This window comes from Chrysemys picta, chromosome 24 (genome assembly GCF_011386835.1).
Source record: "Chrysemys picta bellii isolate R12L10 chromosome 24, ASM1138683v2, whole genome shotgun sequence".
Taxonomy (NCBI): domain Eukaryota; kingdom Metazoa; phylum Chordata; order Testudines; family Emydidae; genus Chrysemys; species Chrysemys picta.
In genome coordinates, this window is record NC_088814.1 from 13151667 (window position 1) to 13170445 (window position 18779).

The 18779-nt window shown below is 48.7% G+C and overlaps 2 protein-coding genes across 3 annotated transcripts in view; one reads left to right on the plus strand and one right to left on the minus strand.

Moving 5' to 3' along the window:
- LOC135977338 (rho GTPase-activating protein gacV-like) overlaps positions 1-18779 on the plus strand; it is a 954030-nt gene that overhangs the window by 264928 nt on the left and 670323 nt on the right. The gene's annotated exons all lie outside the window — the stretch shown is intronic.
- The window catches only part of WNT9B (Wnt family member 9B), a 54546-nt gene continuing 40035 nt past the window's right edge, over positions 4269-18779 (minus strand). The window contains exons 3-4 of the mRNA XM_024112338.3: positions 11556-11821; positions 4269-9408 (exon numbers count right to left, since the gene is read on the minus strand). Coding sequence (XP_023968106.2) covers positions 8932-9408; positions 11556-11821 — 743 coding nt within the window. The 3' untranslated portion in view covers positions 4269-8931. The remainder of the gene's footprint in view (positions 9409-11555; positions 11822-18779) is intronic.

Genomic DNA, 18779 nt, shown 5'->3' on the forward strand with positions numbered 1-18779 from the left:
TTTCCTAATATCCAACCTAGACGTCCCCCACTGCAACTTGAGACAATTGCTCCTTGTTCTGTCATCTGCCACCACTGAGAACAGCTGAGCTCCATCTTCTTTGGAACCCCCCTTCAGGTAGTTGAAGGCTGCTATCAAATCCCCCCTCACTCTTCTCTTCTGCAAAGTAAATAATCCCATTTCCCTCAGCCTCGCCTCATAAATCATGTGCCCCAGCCCCCTAATCATTTCCATTGCCCTCCGCTGGACTCTCTCCAATTTGTCCACATCCTTTCTGTAGCAGGGGGCCCAAAACTGGACGCAATACTCCAGATATGGCCTCACCAGTGCTGACTAGAGGGTAATAATCACGTCCCTTGATCTGCTGGCAATGCTCCTACTAATGCAGCCCAATATGCCCGTTAGCCTTCTTGGTAACAAGGGCACACTGCTGACTCATATCCAGCTTCTCGTCCACTGTAATCCCCAGGTTCTTTTCTGCAAAACTGCTGCTTAGCCAGTTGGTCCCCAGCCTGTAGCGGTGCATGGGATTCTTCCGTCCTAAATGCAGGACTCTGCACTTGTCCTTGTTGAACCTCATCAGATTTCTTTTGGCCCAATCCTCTAATTTGTCTAGGTCCCTCTGTATCCTATCCCTACCTTCCAGAATATCTACCTCTCCTCCCAGTTTAGTATCATCTGCAAACTTGCTGAGGGTGCAATTAATCCCATCATCCAGATCATTAATAAAGATGTTGAATAAAACCGTCCCCAGGACCGACCCCTGGGGCACTCCGCTTGATACCGGCTGCCAACTAGACATCCAGCTGTTGATCACTATCCGTTGAGCCCGATGATCTAGGCAGCTTTCTATCCACCTTATAGTCCATTCATCCAGCCCATACTTCTTTAACTTACTGGCAAAAATACTGTGGAGACCGTATCAAAAGCTTTGCTAAAGTCAAGATATATCATGTCCACTGCTTCCCCCATATCCACAGGGACAGTTATCTCATCATAGAAGGCAATCAGGTTGGTCAGGCATGTCTTGCCCTTGGTGGATCCATGTTGACTGTTCCTGATCACCTTCCTCTCCTCCAAGTGCTTCAAAATGGTTTCCTTGAGGCCCTGCTCCATGATTTTTCCAGAGATTGAGGTGAGTCTGACCGGTCTGTAATTCCCCAGGTTCTCCTTCTTCCCTTTTTAAAGATGGGCACTACATTTGCCTTTTTCCAATCGTCTGGGACCTCCCCCAATCGCCATGAGTTTTCAAAGATAAAGGCCAATGGCTCTGCAATTACATCAGCCAACTCCCTCAGCACCCTCGGATGCATTAGATCTGGCCTTGTGCATGTCCAGCTTTTCTAAATAGTCCTTCACCTGCTTGGTGTCTGCTTAACCTGGTCCTTAACCTGCTGTATTGCTTGGTGTCACTACAGGGCAGAGTTAAGGGTTGTTAAGGGAGCCTTAGCTGTTCATTTCCACACCTTACCATGCCTGGATTTCTTTTTAAGTTTAACCATACTGCTGAATTTCCTGGGGTTGTAATGCTTGGTTGGGGATAAGTACAACTTCTCTGCAATGAACGGTACCATCTGTTGCTGAGCTGTACTTTAGCTCTATTTTAACATCAGTTTTGTCTGAGACTAGCAAAAGGAGCGGGACCCTAGCCGTCTCCATGCAAGGCAGCACGTGTCTGAACTCAAGAAGCGGCTACACGTGTCCTGGCCTACTGCTGCCAGGCCTGGAGCAGTTCATGCCAGCAGAGAGGGGACACCCTCCGGCCTCGCACCTCTGCACACCTAGCTTCAAAAGGGCTTTCGATCCAAAGCGAATGGAAGCTGCTGGTCCTGACCGAGCCCACAAGAGCTGTTTGCCCAGCTCAGTATCTGGGGCTAATCAGTCCCTTCCTCACTTTCAGAAGGACTGAAAATAGGCTCCCTAAAGCTGCCTCAGCTGTTCAATGCTATTGGGATGGAGCATAAATCTTCCCCGGGGCTCCCCCAGCTGCCCAGTGCTGGGTTGACTGGAGGCTCAAGACTCCATGGAGCAGCTACAAGGCCAGAATTTTTGAGAATGCTCAGCTCCCACGTCGGCATCTAAAGAAATGGGCAGGCCAGCCGGGGCCCTGAGCGCTCATGGGTGCTGAGGGCTTGGAGAGCTGGTCCTCACTCATCGCAGGGCTCTCAACTCCAGCAGGAAGCAACTGAAACCTTTTGCCAGGGATTTGGAGCAGAGCTCCAGGCTCTAAGGAAGACTGGCCTTATGGATCGGGTATTAGAGCGGGAGTCTGATAATCAGGGCCGGCTCCAGCATTTCTGCTGCCCCAAGCAAAAAGAAAAAAGCCGCGATCGCGATCGGCGGCGGCAATTAAAAAAAAAAAAAAAAAAGCCGCGATCGGCGGCGGCAGGTCCTTCGCTCCTAGAGGGAGTGAGGGACCTGCTGCCCCCAAATTGCCGCAGGTGCCGCCCCTCTCCCTTGGCCGCCCCAAGCACCTGCTTGTTAAGCTGGTGCCTGGAGCCGGCCCTGCTGATAATCCCCGTTCAATGTCTGGATCTGCAACAGATTCCCCTGGGACGCTCACTTAATCTCTCAGTTCCCCACCCGTGAAACAAGGCTAATAATCAGCCATCTGCCTTGTTTATTTAGACTGTAACCCACTGGGGCAGGGCCTGGCTCGCTCTGTGGACATGTGCAGCACCCAGCCCAACAGAGCCGTGGTTGCTGGCGGGTTCCCGGTACTATGGCAACACAAATCAGAGTGGGACGTATTGACCTGGGCCTGGGTAAACGTCTCCCTTCCCACCCCTGGCCGGCCAAACGAGCTGGGGAGGGAGTGATGGGGAGAACTCACTGTCGCCAAGGCAATGGGGATGCTTTGGGCTGTTCTGGGAGGGTCCATGGTCTGAGGTCTGGACAGGGGGTGGGCGGGTGAGTGCAGGCTGTGAGCAACACTGTGATAACAACATGGAGACCCACCCCCAGAGGAGGGACGGGGACTGTGCTATCCAGGGACACCCAGGCCAGCTCTTTGCCCAGGAGAACATTACGGATCGGTTAGAGGAAACAGGAAGAACCCAGCGTCCCCTACTCACATTATTCAGGGCTGATTTGTGCCCCATCAGAATTCTCCCTTCTCCCAAAGCAGGTAAAGAGCCCCCCCCTCCTCCATCCCGGATCACCCGCGATAACATGCATCCCTGCCACTGTTAGTCTAGTGCCTGAGGAAGGGGGAACTGAACCCAGCCTCGTCTGCACTGGTGCAGGGAGACGCTTTCCCGCTGCCCGGGATAGGTCCGCCAGGAGCCACAGTTGCTTGCTGAAAGCAGCTTGGTCTGGTGCCGTGGCTCAGGGGGCTCTGTTAGTTAGAACACACACACTGGCTTCCTTGAAGTTACTGATCATCTCCTGGCAGCTGGGCTTGTCACCGCACACGGGGGTGGAGTTCCCAAACCTCCCCCTCCTAACCTGGCCCCTGGGGTGACCCAGGATCGCTCACTCCATTACTCCCACCTCTGCAGTAAGAGGGGGCTCTGTCTAGACTGCGAGCTGGGGTAGGACTCCTCTGCTCAGGTACCCGCACTTGCCAGGCGCTCAGGGACCCAGCAGGACTATTGCTGGAAGCAGAGCTCTAGGAGCACGGGAAGGGAGTGGAGGCACCTCGGAGGACAACCCCCCCCTGAAACCAGTGGGGATGTAGGCGGCTGGGCTTTGCTGCTATTTCTAGCCATGTTAGTTCAATGAGAATAGCTGGAGCACATGTACAGCAGCTGGGAATCAACCCCGTAGCTCCAGTGTAGATGCAGCCTTTAGCACTGCAGGGGGGAGCACGTGGCTAAGTGCAGGTAGACAGACCTAAGGGATCTCTGCGTGAGCTTGCACCCTAGAACTAGGGGTGTGGCTAGGATGGCAACTTGGGCTAGCTGCCCTGGTAGCGCCAGCGGTCTGGCATGATTGTATGCAGCAGCCACATTGCAGTGGCAGAACTAGTGTGTATCTGCCGACCTGCCCGGGGGAAGCCTGCGCCCGGGCCCAGCTACCCTGCAGACATATGGTAAGAGCAGAGGCTGGCCAACAGGGCCAGGTGTAGCACTGCTCATCAGCTTCTGAATGTCAAAATAGCTGCAACTTCCCCCCACACACACCCACCCACAAACAAAAGGGGAGGAGGAGGGATCGGGAAATAGTTGGATGTGATATTGGTGAAGTTTCTACCATAGAGCTGGCAAAAAAAAAAATTTGAAATTTTGAAAATATTCCCAATAAAAAGCAGAAAGATGTGTGTGTTTTTAGAAATAATTGATATTTATGGACAACCAAAGCAGACTGGACATTAGTGCAACACTTCTCAGAAACTGACAGCCATACAAAATATATAAATTAAAAGTTATAAGAGACTTCTGTACAGCTTAGGAAAATGTACAAGGACTGGAATGCAATTTAAAAAACATACAAGCTTATTTCTTTCAGGGAGCTCGCCAAAGAATATAAATAAGAAATCTCTCTTTCCTTGCCCTAAATGCTGTACATTTTGAGGTAGAGAACTGCTTTATTTCCCTTAGAGCACAACGCAATATTTGGTTTTGCACCATTAGTTCATTACACTAATAGTTCCAAACTCATCCCCTCTGCTTGTGGCATGAACTAGAGCTCAGGTGATTAGTGAGAATTATTACCCTTCTCATAACAGTCTCCCCCTCCCCCTGTGCTGGCCTTGTCACTTGTCTAATGGAACGTCAGGGCACCATCTTTTCATTGTGTGCACAATGCCTAGTGCAATGGGCCACGGATTCCTCGCTGGAGCATCCAGGAGCTACTGGAATGCAAACAACAGGACGGTCTTTCAGCAGTAGTTCCTTGGGTTGGCCAATTACACAATCTCTTCCTGAGCAATTTGAACCTCGGCTACGGGCAGGTGCTTCTGCAGCTGCTAAGGAAACAGCCCATGGTGCCTCTGCTCCAGTTCTTGCTTCCATGCAGTGTTGAGCTGATAACAAGACTAGGCCATCGTTCGGCTTGACCCCCTGGCAGGGCATCTGAGACCCTGTTGAGAGCTCATCGGAAAATGGGATGCTCATGGAAAATTTCAACTTTGTGGCAAAAGTCAACCCCCTGAATCTTCCCATTCAGAAATGCAAGCGTGGTTCCTCACGTCCCCCAGGTCCTCTATGGGCCAGACTCCCCAGCCTGACCTCTTCTCTCGTGATGACCAGAAGGGAGAGTAAGAGCCAGATCTTGCCATGGCAATAGTAGCAGAGCTGTAACTCTCTCGCTGTGGTCCACCTGTTAGCTGGAGGGTACCAGAGGCACAATAGGTTGCTGTGGGTTACAGAAGCAAGTTTTCCTTCTCAAAGGCTTTGTGGCAAAATGGAAGAGACTAGGCTTTATTTCTATTAGAAACTGGGGTCTGTGCCCAGCTCTGCCTGCAGTGATGTTGATCTGTGAAATGGGTGAATGCTGTTACGAGCCAAGGGTCATGACGCGCACAGAAATATTAGACAGCAGGCAGTGGAAGAGCTGGGCCTAGAGCTCCTGGTCACGCAAGTTACTGCACCTCCTCCTAAGGGGACTCCCCCTTTGGTTTTACTTCCCAAACGTTGCAGCCTGTCACTCTCCCAAAACTGCCTGCTGGGTGGGGAGTCACAGGACTCCTGAGCAATGCAGGAAAGCTGGCAGAACGGCAGTGGCCTGGTCCCCCCCTAGAACAACACTGAACCTCTGCCATAAGTGCCCGGGCCAGGGCCAGGCTCTGGTGGCAGTGGGGAAGTAGATCATAGCACAGAGGGTTCTATGTTCACAACCCTCTTCCCCCTCCCGGCCTCACACCCATCCCGGGGGATTTTATCCCTTCATGGAAAACTGCTGCTGCTTCTTCCCTTTTGCACTCACTCTGAGGAACTTGGAAGGCTCATGCTCTGGGAGGATTAGCAGGAACACGTAAGTAATGAGCTGTTCATTATTAATTCCTAAAATATTTAGAGTGGTAAAAATTTAAGGCAGATTATCCCCATTGGCACTAATGTGCAGGTCATAAGCACTGTGGCAGGACGTTCCCTGGTCTGGCTAGTGCTGACTTAGTGTAAGGGATAAAGCCACTGCTAGCCAACAGACCATTTTAGTGGCCTCCAACTCTCAATTAAGAAATACACCTCTACCCCAATATAACGCGACCCGATATAACACAGTAAAGCAGTGCTCTGGGGGGGGGGGCGGCGCTGCGCACTCCGCCGGATCAAAGCAAGTTCGATATAGGTGAAACCGCGGTATAACGCGGTAAGATTTTTTGGCTCCCGAGGACAGCGTTATATGGGGCTAGAGGTATAGCTAGATTTGCTCTGAGCCAGTCAACTTCAGCATCTTTCAAAAAAACCCGAACACACTGGTTTGGTTTAAACTAAATGGTCACAAGCTCATCTATGAATAGACGCACGGGCATTAATTTACAGTCTTAAAGCCATTTTTTAATACTGTGCGGAAGTGAGCTAATGAACCTGTGTCTGCGACTCAGACTTTAAGGTCAGAAGGGACCCTCATGATCCTCTAGTCAGCCCTTCTGCACAGCGCAGGCCACAGACCCTCACCTTCCCCTTCCAGTATCAGACACCTAACCTCTGGCTGAGTTACTGAAGTTCTCAAATCATGCTTTCAAGACTTCAAGTTACAGAGAATCCACGCTACAGAGGAAGGCAACCTCCCTCCAGGGTCTCTGCCAATCTGAGCAGGGAAAAATTCCTTCCCACCCTCCAATATGGTCATCAGTTAGACCCTAAGCATGTGGGCAAGACCCAGCAGCCAGACACCTGGAAAAGAATTCACTGTAGTAACAACTCAGCGCTCTCCCCATCTTATGTCCCATCACTGGCCATATGAGATATTTGCTACTAGCAGTCACAGATGGGACTGCCAACAATGGCATATAGCCAATCAGACCATCCCCTCCATAAACTTACCAAGCTCACTCTTGAAGCCCGTTAGGTTTTTTACCCCCTTGAGCCTCCCTGGGAGGCTGCTCCAGAACTTCACTCCTGTGCTGGGTAGAAACCTTCACCTAGTTTCAAGCCTAAACTTGTTGATGGCCAGTTTATAGGCCTTTGTTCTTGTGTGCACATTGGCACTTAACTTAAATAACTTCTCTCCCTCCCTGGTATTTATCCTTCTGATGTATTTATAGAGAGCGATCAGATCTCCCCTCAGCCTTCATCTGGTTAGGCTAAACAAGCCGAGCTCTTTGAGTGTCCTCACATGTCACAGCACGAATGGGTTACAACTTGGATGCGCACCAAGGTTAGAAACTAGACAGTTGGGCTCGAGGTCTAGCCCTGGCCTATTTAACAGCACCAGAACATTGCCAGCCCCTTGGGAGAACTCAGTTGCACCCAAACTGTCCTGTTCAGCGCACCCGCAGCCCCAGTGCACAGGGGCCAGTTCAGATTGGAGAATTCAAACCCACTTCCTTTCTCCCCCGACCCTCCAAGTTCTCAGGGATTTGGATTTGAGGCTGCAGTTTTAAATCTTCCACTTGAGAATAGTCAAAACACTTGCAGCCTGGGGAGCCCCCCACAGCAATATCTTGCTAACACCTAAAAGTCACCAAGCAGAACTGAGGGGTGGGGTAGGGGACTAGGAGTGAAGAGACTGGGTTCTCTTCTCAGCTCTGCCAGGTGAGCAAGTCCCTTCTCTTTTCTGGACCCGTGTTCCTACCCCTCCTGGGCCTGCCTTGTCACATTAGGTTGTGAGCACTTCAGGGCAGGGATGCTGCGTCTTGCTGTGGTTAACATTTTGAAATTGCTTAAGTGACTTAGGTACTTTTTAAAGTTTTACCCAATCCATCTGCAGTGCCCAGCACAAGGGAACCCCATTATCCTTTCCTCTCCTTCCCTGTGGAATCTGGGACAAAGTCCCTCAGGGTTTGTGTTCCCTCCCTAACCCATTTCTCTGCAACTGATTGTTTTTACTCGCATCAAGCACAAGGTTTTGCTCAAGAAAGAAGTTCCAGTGCATTAGTGTTTCTGCCATCTTTCCCTTTCCCCAACTTCTCTCTGCCCTTTGTGTGTGAGCTGTCCCTGATCCAGCCTCTGGTTCTGCAGAGATTCCAAGCCCAGAAGGGACCACTGATATAGACAGGAGATCAGACTAGACTAACACAGGCCAGAGACCTGCCCCAAAATAATTCCTAGAGCTGATTTTAGAGAAACATCAAGTCTGGATTTAAAAAGGGTCAGTGATAGAGACTCCACCACAACCCTTGGTAAATTGTTCCACTAGTTAATTACTCACTGTTAAAAATGTGTGCTTTATTTCCAGTCTGAATTTGGCTAGCTTCACCTTCCAGCCAGTGGATCGTGTTACATCTTTCGCTGCTGGATTGAAAGATCAAGTCACCCCTTAACCTTCTCTGTTAAGGTTGCGTTCCTTGAGTCTATCGTGTTTTCTAATCCTTGAATCATTTTTGTGGCTCTTCGCTGAACCCGCTCCAATTTATCAACACCTTCCTTGAAGTGTTGCCACCAGAAGTGGACACGTTATTGCAGCAGTGCCAAATACAGAGGAAAAATAAACTCTATGCCTACTCACGATTGCCCCGTTTATCCCAGAATCGTGTTAGCTCTTTTGGCCACAGAATCACCCTGGGAGCTCATGTTCAGCTGATTGTCCACCACGACCCCCGACTCTCTTTCAGAGTCACAGGACGCAGTCCCCCAGGCTGTATTTATGGCCTATATTCTTTGTTCCTAGCTAGAGACATTTCGCCACATTAAAATGCACATTGTTCGCACCCCTGGTTCACGGGACTATCGAGCGTATCCTGTGCCATGGCCCCTCCGCCTGCAGAAGGAGAAGGAGTGAGCGTGCTGAGTGCCCGGCAGCAAGCAGTGCCTGCCTCTGCCTCGCCCCAGAAAGGAGCCTGGCTCACTCCTGCGCTTTGCACGGATTCCTTTCCTTACACGAGCCCTAGTGCTTGCAGCTATAGATCACCTCCTCCTGCATGCACTGCTGGCATTCCACATAGCAGCACCACTGCACTTGGCAGTGGCAAGAGAAGGTGACCATCCGGCTCTGTGTATTGTAGCCACGCCCACAGCACAGGCTGTCACAGCTGGCCTCCCGGGAGCATGTCCTTCCGGCAGTGCCCAGCGAGTATTTGCTGGGCCGGCAGAAGCTAGGCGAGTCCTCCACGTACACCAGATCTGTGGGGCGTGGAGTAGCTGGGCTTTTGGGGGAGTGGCCATGTCTCTGCGTGCCCACGAGCTCGGAGTGCCCCACAGCAGCATTCGTGGCACTGAAGATCTTGACAGCATCGTCATAGCGCAGCTTGAGGATCTTGCCAGTCTCGTGGAAAGGGGAGAGCTGCTTCCAGCAGGTCCTCACGGCACAGGAGCCCGAGACACCATGGCACTTGCACGTGGTTTTGAGACCATTCTTCACGGCCTGAGGAGGAAGAAACTCCAGTTAGTATTTGCAAGGACCATGGGCCTAGCTCTCGGTATAGAGAACACCGCACTGAGAGCATCTCAAAAACACTGCCATGCGGGATGCCAGTCCTGTGTTACAGATAGGGAAACTACGGCGCACCAAGAGGGGTCGTCATAAAAATGGTTCGAAGGGTGGAAAAATGCTGTACAGCGAGAAACTGACAGAGCTCAATCAAAAAGAAGAGGGCGAGGTGACTCGATTCAGCAGCTAGGGATCTTCACAGGGAGAAAACACAGGGTATTAAAGGACACTTGAATCTAGCGGAGAAAAGCAGAACAAGAACCAGTGGCTAGAAGCTGGAACCAGACAAATCCAAATGAGAAGTTAGGCCCAAACTGAGCAGGGAGGGGGAATGAGCTACCAAGGGGAGTGGTGGATTCTTCATCTCAGTGTCTCCAGATCAAGCCAGGAGGCCTTTCTGGAAGATGTTTTATCAAACAAGTTATTGGGCTCAGCACAGGGGTGACATTTAATGGCCTGCGATAATTGGATGATCTAATGGTCTCATCTGGCCTTAAATTATGAATCTAGGACAAGCCTTGCCCAAGGCAGCAGAGGGGGATTTACCATGAAACAAACAGTGCAGTGGCACAGGGCCCCCAATGACAGGGGGCCCCCAAAATGCAGGACAAATCTCATCGGACAACCTGCCCCTGAGTCCCGGCCGGCAGTGCAGCAGGGCTCAGGCAGGCTGCCTGCATTCCCTGGCCGGTGGCCCCAGGCCGCTCCCAGAAGCAGCCGGCTGCTGGCCCGTCTCTGTGTGTCCCTGATGGGGGGGGGGGGAAGGTGGCTCCACGCGCTTCCCCCTCCCCGCAAGGGGCGTGCAGAGATGTGCCGGCAGCAGCAGAGCAGGGCTAAGGCGGCTCCCTGACCATGCTGCCTCCCTCCCTCCGTGCCACTCCTAGAAGTGACCGGCGTGTCCCTATGGCCCCTAGGGGGGCGGGGGTGTCTCCGTGTGTTGCCCCCGCCCCGAGAGCCAACTCTGCAGCTCCCATTGGCCGGGAACTTCAGCCAATGGTAGCTGTGCGGGCGGCACCTGTGGGCAGCGGCGTACAGAGACCCCCTGGTCCCTCCCCCCCCGCCTAGGCGCCGCTGCCAGAGGGGTGTGCCGGTCGCTTTGGGAGCTGTGCCGCCTATGGTAAACGTCACCCCCTGACCCTTCCCACACCCCAACTCCATGCCCCAGCCCAGAGCCCAAACCCAGCACCCAAACTTCCTCCCAGAGCCCGACCCCCGCACCCCACTCCCACACCCCAACCCCCTGCCCCAGCCCAGAGCCCAAACCCAGCACCCAAACTTCCTCCCAGAGCCCGACCCCCGCACCCACTCCCACACCCCAACCCCCTGCCCCAGCCCAGAGCTGGAACCCAGCACCCAAAACTTCCTCCCAGAGCCCGACCCCCGCACCCACACCCCCTACCCCAGCCCAGAGCTCAAACCCAGCACCCAAACTCCCTCCCAGAGCCCAACCCCCACACTCCAACCCACTGCCCCAATCAAGGTACCTCACTTTATTTTCATTTCCTTCCTGTTACTTATAATATAGGAGGATGAAGAAAAAAATAATGAAAAACAGGGGGGGATAAGAGAGAATGTTCTTTTTCTTGGCGGGGTCCTGAAAATGAAGCTGCACACAGGGCCCCACTAACTCCCAATCTGCCACTGGATTGAAGCCAGGAGTCCTGACTCCCAGCCCCTTTCTCTAACCACTTGCCAGCCCTGCATCTCTAGCCAGACTCAAAACCCGAATGGCCACGTGAACATGGCTGGATTTACCAAGTGCAGAGTCATACGCAGACTTCATAGCGTCACTATGCTGCTGACAGTGGGCACCCAGTTTCACAGCAGTGGGCATATAGAAATCACTCCTCTCTATAGGCCCAGGCCCCTGCCACCCGAGCGAAAGGAGACTTTTTGGTTAACTCTCAGTAGCACAAGGCCTATGCCCCAGGTAAGCAGTTCTGACTAGTCAGTAGAGGGGCAGCGGCCGCTCTCCCTCACCACACCAGTTCCCCTGTAGAAGGCATAACGGCAGAGGATAAGTCAAGATGTTTGCATCTGATCCTTGAACCCTTTCTGCGCCCAGTGCCCTGCTCCCTCACCTTGATGCCCACGTTGGTGTTGTGGATATCCACCTTAGCCCGCAGGTCTTTGCCAATCTTCTTCTGGCCCAGGAAGTTTTTGAGGAACTTGGTGCTGTATTTGAGGTTGTCGCCACATACTCCCCATTGCCAGGCCTTGCGGTTCTCCAGGTCTGGAGAGTCATCGCAGGTGCAGCGCTCCATGCGTCCAGCGCTGCATGCCCGGGCCAGGGCGTGGGTAAGCGCCGCAGAGGACACTGCATACAGGAAGGCAGTTTCCTTAAAACCTGCACAAGATAGAAAGGTTAAGAAAGGCTGGGAATGAGGACCAGGCATTCACCCACATAACTGGGCTCTCTGCTGTATCCACACAAAGAAATACCGGGCCCTATTCTATGGGGAGATGGGATGGGATGGTTTGGATGGCCTACATCTCAATCTTCTGGGTGACAGACTATCATGCTCCTGACTAGTCTAGCACCCTCCCTTCCTGTTGCTCGTTGAGCGAATGGGGTAAACAGCACAATCATAACTCTGACACTGGGTATCACAAATGTAAAGAACCAAGGTGTTAAGGGACAGAAAGGAAAGAGGTTCCTCAAGTGCCCGGACACGGATTCTAGAACCTGGGGGACACGAGAAGTCAGACACATCCATTTATAAAAAAAGAAGTTAAACATCACTGGTATTCCTGAAACCTGAGCGAAATGTTAGTCACTGGACATGCTGGGTTAGAAGATGCATAGAATCCCAGGCCATAAGGGACCACGGTGATGATCTAGTCTGCCCCCCGTATAACCCAGGCTGGAGAAGAATCCCTAGAGCAGATATTTAGGAAAATCATCCAATCTTGATTTATAAACGGTCAGTGATGGAAAATCCACTGTGACACTTCGTAAATTAGTCTATTAAAATTCCCATCTGAATTTGGCTAGCTTCAACTTCCAGCTATTGGATCAGTTTAGACCTTTCTCTGCTAGACTGAACAGCCCATTATTAAATAATTGTTCCCTATGTAGGTAGTGATTGTAATTTAGTTACCCTTTAACCTTCCTTGTTAAGCTCAATAGATTGAGCTCTTCGAGACTATCACTGTAAGGCAGGTTTTCTACTCCTTTAATCAATCATTCTTGTGGCTCTTCTCTGAACCCTCTCCAATGTATCAAATTCCTTCTTTAATCGTGGACACCAGAACTGCACACAATATACTGGCTGCAGTCACATTAGAGCAAGGTACAGAGATCACCTCTACTCCCTACTCAAGATTCCCCTGTTTCCTCAACCAGTACAGAACCAGATTGCTGGTATGTAAAATTAAAAAGGTCATAGAGGAGTTTTGACACTAAAGGGCTTGGAGAAAGCCAGCAGGTGAAGAACACACAGTTCAGACAGACATATCCATTAGTGGAGGATTTATTAAAGGGGATACCCTATATTCAAGTAAAGAGGATAGCGTAGAAGTTGATAAAGTACAGGTAGGAACCAAAGAGAAACATTCAAACAAACAAACAAACAGAATCAAATTCAATTACATCACATGAAGGCAGACAACTAAATATTGACAAATTTTATAAGTATCTCTATACAAATGCTAGAAGTCTAAAGACAAAGATGGGTGAACTTGAGTGCCTGGTATTAAATAAGGATATTGATATAACAGGCCTCCTAGAAACTTGGTGAAATGATGAGTGGGATATGGTAATACCAGGGTGCAAAATATATAGGAATGATTTAGTAGGTTGTGCTGATGAGGGAGTGGCATTGTCTATGAAAGAACACAGAGTGAAATACAGTATAAATCTTAAATGGATCAAACTGTACCATAGAATCTCTAAGGCCAGACATTCCATGCTTGACTAATAAGAGTACAGCAATAGAAATATACTACCGACCACCTGACCAGGTGAGTCTGAAGTGTTCAGGTAGATTACAAAAGCAAAAACCAAATAATAATGGGGGATTTCAACTATCCCAATACGGACTGGATATGTGTCACCTCCGGACAGGATGCAGAGATAAAATTTCTAGATACCACTAATGGCTGCTTCTTGGAGCAGCTAGTCCTAGAGCCCACAAGGGGAGAGTTAATTCTTGATTTAGTTCAAAGCGGCACACCGGATCTGGTCCAAGATGTGAATATAGCTGAACTGCTCAGTAATAGTGACCTTAATGCAATTAAATTTAATATCCTTGTAGGGGGTAACACACCAAAGAAATCCACCACAGTAGCATTGAACTTCAAAAAGGGGAACTGCACAGAAATGAGATTAATTAAACAGAAATTAAGAGCAACAGTCACAAGAGTGAAATGCCTGCAAGCTGCATGGAAACTTTAAAAAAACCTCCATAATAGAAGTGAATATATTACTAGATCTTACTATTAATATACTAAATGTATATCCCAAGTGTAAAAAACAAAACAAACAAGAAACAGGACACATGCTACCATGGGTACACAACAGAGTAAACAAGGCAGTTAGAGGCAAAAAGGAATCCTTTAAAAATTAGAAGCCAAATCCTAGTGAGAAAAATAGACAGGACCATAAACTTTGGCTAGCCAAGTTTAAAAGTATAATTAGGCAGACCAAAACAATTTGAAAAGCCAATAGCAAAAGACAAAAACAAAAGCAGGAAGTCTGCCAATCAGTGGGGCCACTGGACAATCAAGGTGCTAAAAGAGCTCTGAAGGCAGACAAGGCTGTTAGAGAAATTAAATGAGTTATTTGTATCGGTCTTCATTTCAGAGAATGTGAGGGAGATTCCCATCCCTGAGCCATTCCTTTTAGGTGACAAATCTGAGGCACTGTCCCAGATTGAGGTGTTAGAGGAGGTTTTAGAACAAATTGATAAATTGAATAATAATAAGTCACCAGGACTAGATGGTATTCACCCAAGAGTTCTGAAGGAACTCAAATATGAAATTGCAGAACTATTAACTGTGGTATGATGTAACCAGCTTCTGTACCAGATGGGTGGAGGACAGCTAATGCAACATTATTTTTAATAAAATGGCTGCAGGCTGGTAAGCCTAACTTCAGTACTAGGCAAACTGGTTGAAAGGACAGAATTATCAGACACAGATGAACACGATTTATTGTGAAAGGGTCAACTTGGCTTTTGTAAAGAAAAATCATGCCTCAGCAGTCTATTAGAATTATGGCAGGGGGGTCAACAAGCATGTGGGCGGTAGTGATTCAACCGATATAAGTGCCTTTGGATTTTCAGAAAGCCTTTGACAAGATCCCACACCAAAAGTTCTTAAGCAAGGTAAGCTGTCATGGGGTAAGAGGGAAGGTCTTATCATGGATCAGTAACTGGTTAAAAGATAGGAAACAAAGGGTAGGAATAAATGGTCAGTTTTCACAGTGGAGAGAGTTAAATAGCAGGGTCCCCCAAGGATCTGTGCTGGGACCTGTGCTTTTCAACATATTCAAAAATGATCTGGAAAACAGGGTGACCAGTGAGGTGGCAAACCCTGCAGACAATATAAAATTACTCAAGATAAATTCCAAGCAAACTGCAAAGTGTTACAAAGGAAACTCTCAAAACTGGTGACTGGGCAACAAAATGGCAGATGAAATTCAATGTTGATAAGTGCAAAGTAATGCACATTGGAAAACATAATCCAAGTTATGCATACAAAATAATAAGGTCTAAATTAGCTGTTACCACTCAAGAATGGTCTTGGGTCATCATAGAGAATTCCCTGAAAAAGATCTACTCCATGTGAAGCAGTGGTCAAAAACAGTAATAGCATGTTAGGAACCATTAGCAAAGGGATAGATTGTAAGACAGAAAACAAAGCCACAATAGACTCACTATCTCAGAAAGTGCACTCTTTATTTGTGATTAGGGGATGAGAGCTGGATGAGAGTCAACAGTGTGCCCTTGTTGCCAAGAAGGATAACGGCATTTTGGGCTGTATAAGTAGGAGCATTGCCAGCAGATCGAGGGATGTGATTGTTCCCCTCTATTCGGCATTGGTGAGGCCTCATCTGGAATACTGTGTCCAGTTTTGGGCCCCACACTACAAGAAGGATGTGGAAAGAGTCCAGCGGAGGGCAACAAAAATGATTGGGGACTGGAGCACATGATTTATGAGGGAACTGGGATTATTTAGTCTGCAGAAGAGAAGAAGAATAAGGGGGAATTTGATAGCTGCTTTCAACTACCTGGAAGGGGGTTTCAAAGAGGATGGATCTCAACTGTTCTCAGTGGTACCAGATGACAGAACAAGGAGTAATGGTCTCAAGTTGCAGAGGGGGAGGTTTAGGTTGGATATTAGGAAAAACTTTTTCACTAGGAGGGTGGTGAAGCACTGGAATGGGTTCCCTAGGGAGGTGGTGGAATCTCCTTCCTTAGAGGTTTTTATGGTCAGGCTTGACAGAGCCCTGGCTGGGATGATTTAGTTGGGGATTGGTCCTGCTTTGAGCAGGGGGTTGGACTAGATGACCTCCTGAGGTCCCTTCCAACCCTGATATTCTATGATTAGGGAGATGGTTATATGTCCGTCCGTCCCCCTACCGTCCCCCCCATTTTCTATCATTCTGGCACACATTTTATGCACCAATTTCTTTGTTTTTAAGTTGACAATACTGTACATAGGTTGTTTCTATCTAAATATATATGAAACAAGCAGAACTTAAAATACAAATCAATACAGGTGACTTTCAATATGTAGAATCTGTTTGACTCACACAAAGTTGTGCTTAGGTTTATGTGGCCCTACTGTGTAATAAGACTGAGCACCACTGTCCTAACAGATAAGGGGAACTGATCACAGAACTAAAAATTAATGGTAGCTTAGGTACAAGTGATCATGGCTTGATCACATTTATAATGTGCAAGCAGAATAAATTCCAGACCACAGGATATATACTTTGTGCTTTAATAGGGCCAATTTCACAAAGCTGAAAACAATTATGAGCCAAATCAGCTGGAAGGAACAATTTAGGAACAAGGTTGAATGACATTTTTTGACCAAAACTTTTCAGTGGAAAAAAAAAATGCAGATTCAGGTTCACTGAAGCATTTTACAAATCTGTCAATTTTGCTGAATTGCTTCGGTTGAAACAAACAAAAAAAACCACACCTCAGTAAATTTCAGGAAAAAAAAATCAAAGTGTTGTTTTGCCAATCAAAAAGAAATATTTCGTTTGTAATAAAAATGGTCTGTTCTGAAATTTCCTTTATTCTAAAAATTAAATGTAAAACATGCTCAAAATCAAAACAATATTTGTTCAACTCAAAACAATGTTCTCAACTTTTCACTTTGCCAAACATTTAGAAAAATTACAGTTTTGAGTCAACCTGAAACTATTTTTTAAATTTTTCAGATGTGCCATCGAACCAAAATAATACGACATCTCTGACTCACAGTGCTAGTAAAGTATAAATAATGGCATCGTAATTAATAACCTGCATGTTTTTATAGAAAATAGGTCTTGTTAATTAAACTTGATACAGTTCTGAGGCAGTTACAAATTCAATTGACAAAAGTAACTGTCAACATAATTATAAAGAGACATGGTGGGTGAGGTATGGAGATATACCTATCTCATAGAACTGGAAGGGACCCCAAAAGGTCATTGAGTCCAGCCCCTTGCCTTCACTAGCAGGACCAAGTACTGATTTTTGCCCCCGATCCCTAAGTGGCCCCCTCAAGGATTGAACTCACAACCTTGGATCAGTGTGTCAAGATAGTAGACTGACCCTAAGACATTTGATTTAGCCCTGCATTGCATTCTGAAAAAAAAAAAAAATCAATGCAACATATATTTAATTTATTAAAAACTGGCCGAGTAAATGCGAAATCATCCTCCACTATGGGTGTTTCTAGTGGGATCCAACAGTGACCAGTTCTTGTCCAAGTACTAGTCAAGATTTTCTCCATGATCTGGAAGATAGTTGAATATCATGGCTGGTAAAATATGCCGACAACTCAAACTGGTGGAATGATAAATAATGGTGAGGATAAATCATTCTACAGAGCAATCTACATCATTTGGTGAGCTGGGCTCACGTGAACAACAACATGTTTTAATACGGCCAAAATACAAGGTCAGGCATCTTGAACCCAAGAATGTAGGTCACCCTTATGAGATACTGAGAAGAGGTGACTGAAGAGGATGAGAGGGTCATTGTTGATAGCCATCCGAATACAAGCTGTGACTTAGGGCGAATGCAAACGTTGGATGTTTGACTTAGGGCGAATGCAAACGTTGGATGTTTAACATAGGCATGGGAATACTGAATAGGAGGAAGGAGTTGCCACCATGGCATACAGCATTAGTGAGACCATTACTGGAATGGTCTGTCCAGTTCTGGTGTCCATGCTGCAAAAACAAACCATGTTAAACTGGAATGGGATCAGAAAATAGCTACACGAATGATTGAAGGTCTGGAAAACCTGCCTTATAGTGAGACTAAAACAGCTTGGTGTATTCAGTATAGCCAAGAGAAGGTAAAGTAGTAATTTGATTGCAGTCATGTACCTACCTGGGGAAAGATTTCTGATAGCAGAAGGCTCTTTAATCTAGCTGATAGGGTTACCAGGTGTCCAGTTTCTGACCGGAACACCCAGTCGAAAAGGGACCCAGGTGGCTCCAGTCAGCACCATCGACCGGGCTGTTAGAAGTCCGGTCGGTGGTGCAGCGGGGGCCCGGGACTCAGGCAGGCTCCCTGCCTGCTCTAGCTCCGCACGGCTCCCGGAAGTGACCACCAGGTCCTAGCGGTCCCTAGGCCAATGGGCAGCCACAGAGGCTCCATGCGCTACCCCCGCCCCTGGTGCCGGCTCTGCAGTTCCCATTAGCTGGAAACTGTGACCAATGGGAGCTGCGGGGGCAGCACATGGAGCCTCCCTGGCCGCCCATGCACATGGCCGATTCCTAGGAGCTGCAGTAAGCACAGCTGGGACTCTGTACCCCAACCTCCTGCCCCAGCCCAGAGTCCCCTCCGGCACCCAAACTCCCTCCCAAAGCCTGTACCCTGCACACACACCCCAACCCCATCCCGGAGTCCCCTCCTGTACCCCAAATCCCTCATCCCCAGCCCTACCCCTAGCCACTGCCCCAACCCCCTGCTCCAGCTCAGAGCCCTTTCCCACAACCTGAACCCCTCATTTCTGGCCCCACCCAGAGCCCACACTCCCAGACCAAAGCCCATACCCTCCCTGCACCCCAACCCCCTGCCCTAGCCCCCTCCCACACCCCAAACCCCTCATCCCCCGCCCACCCTAGAGCCCAC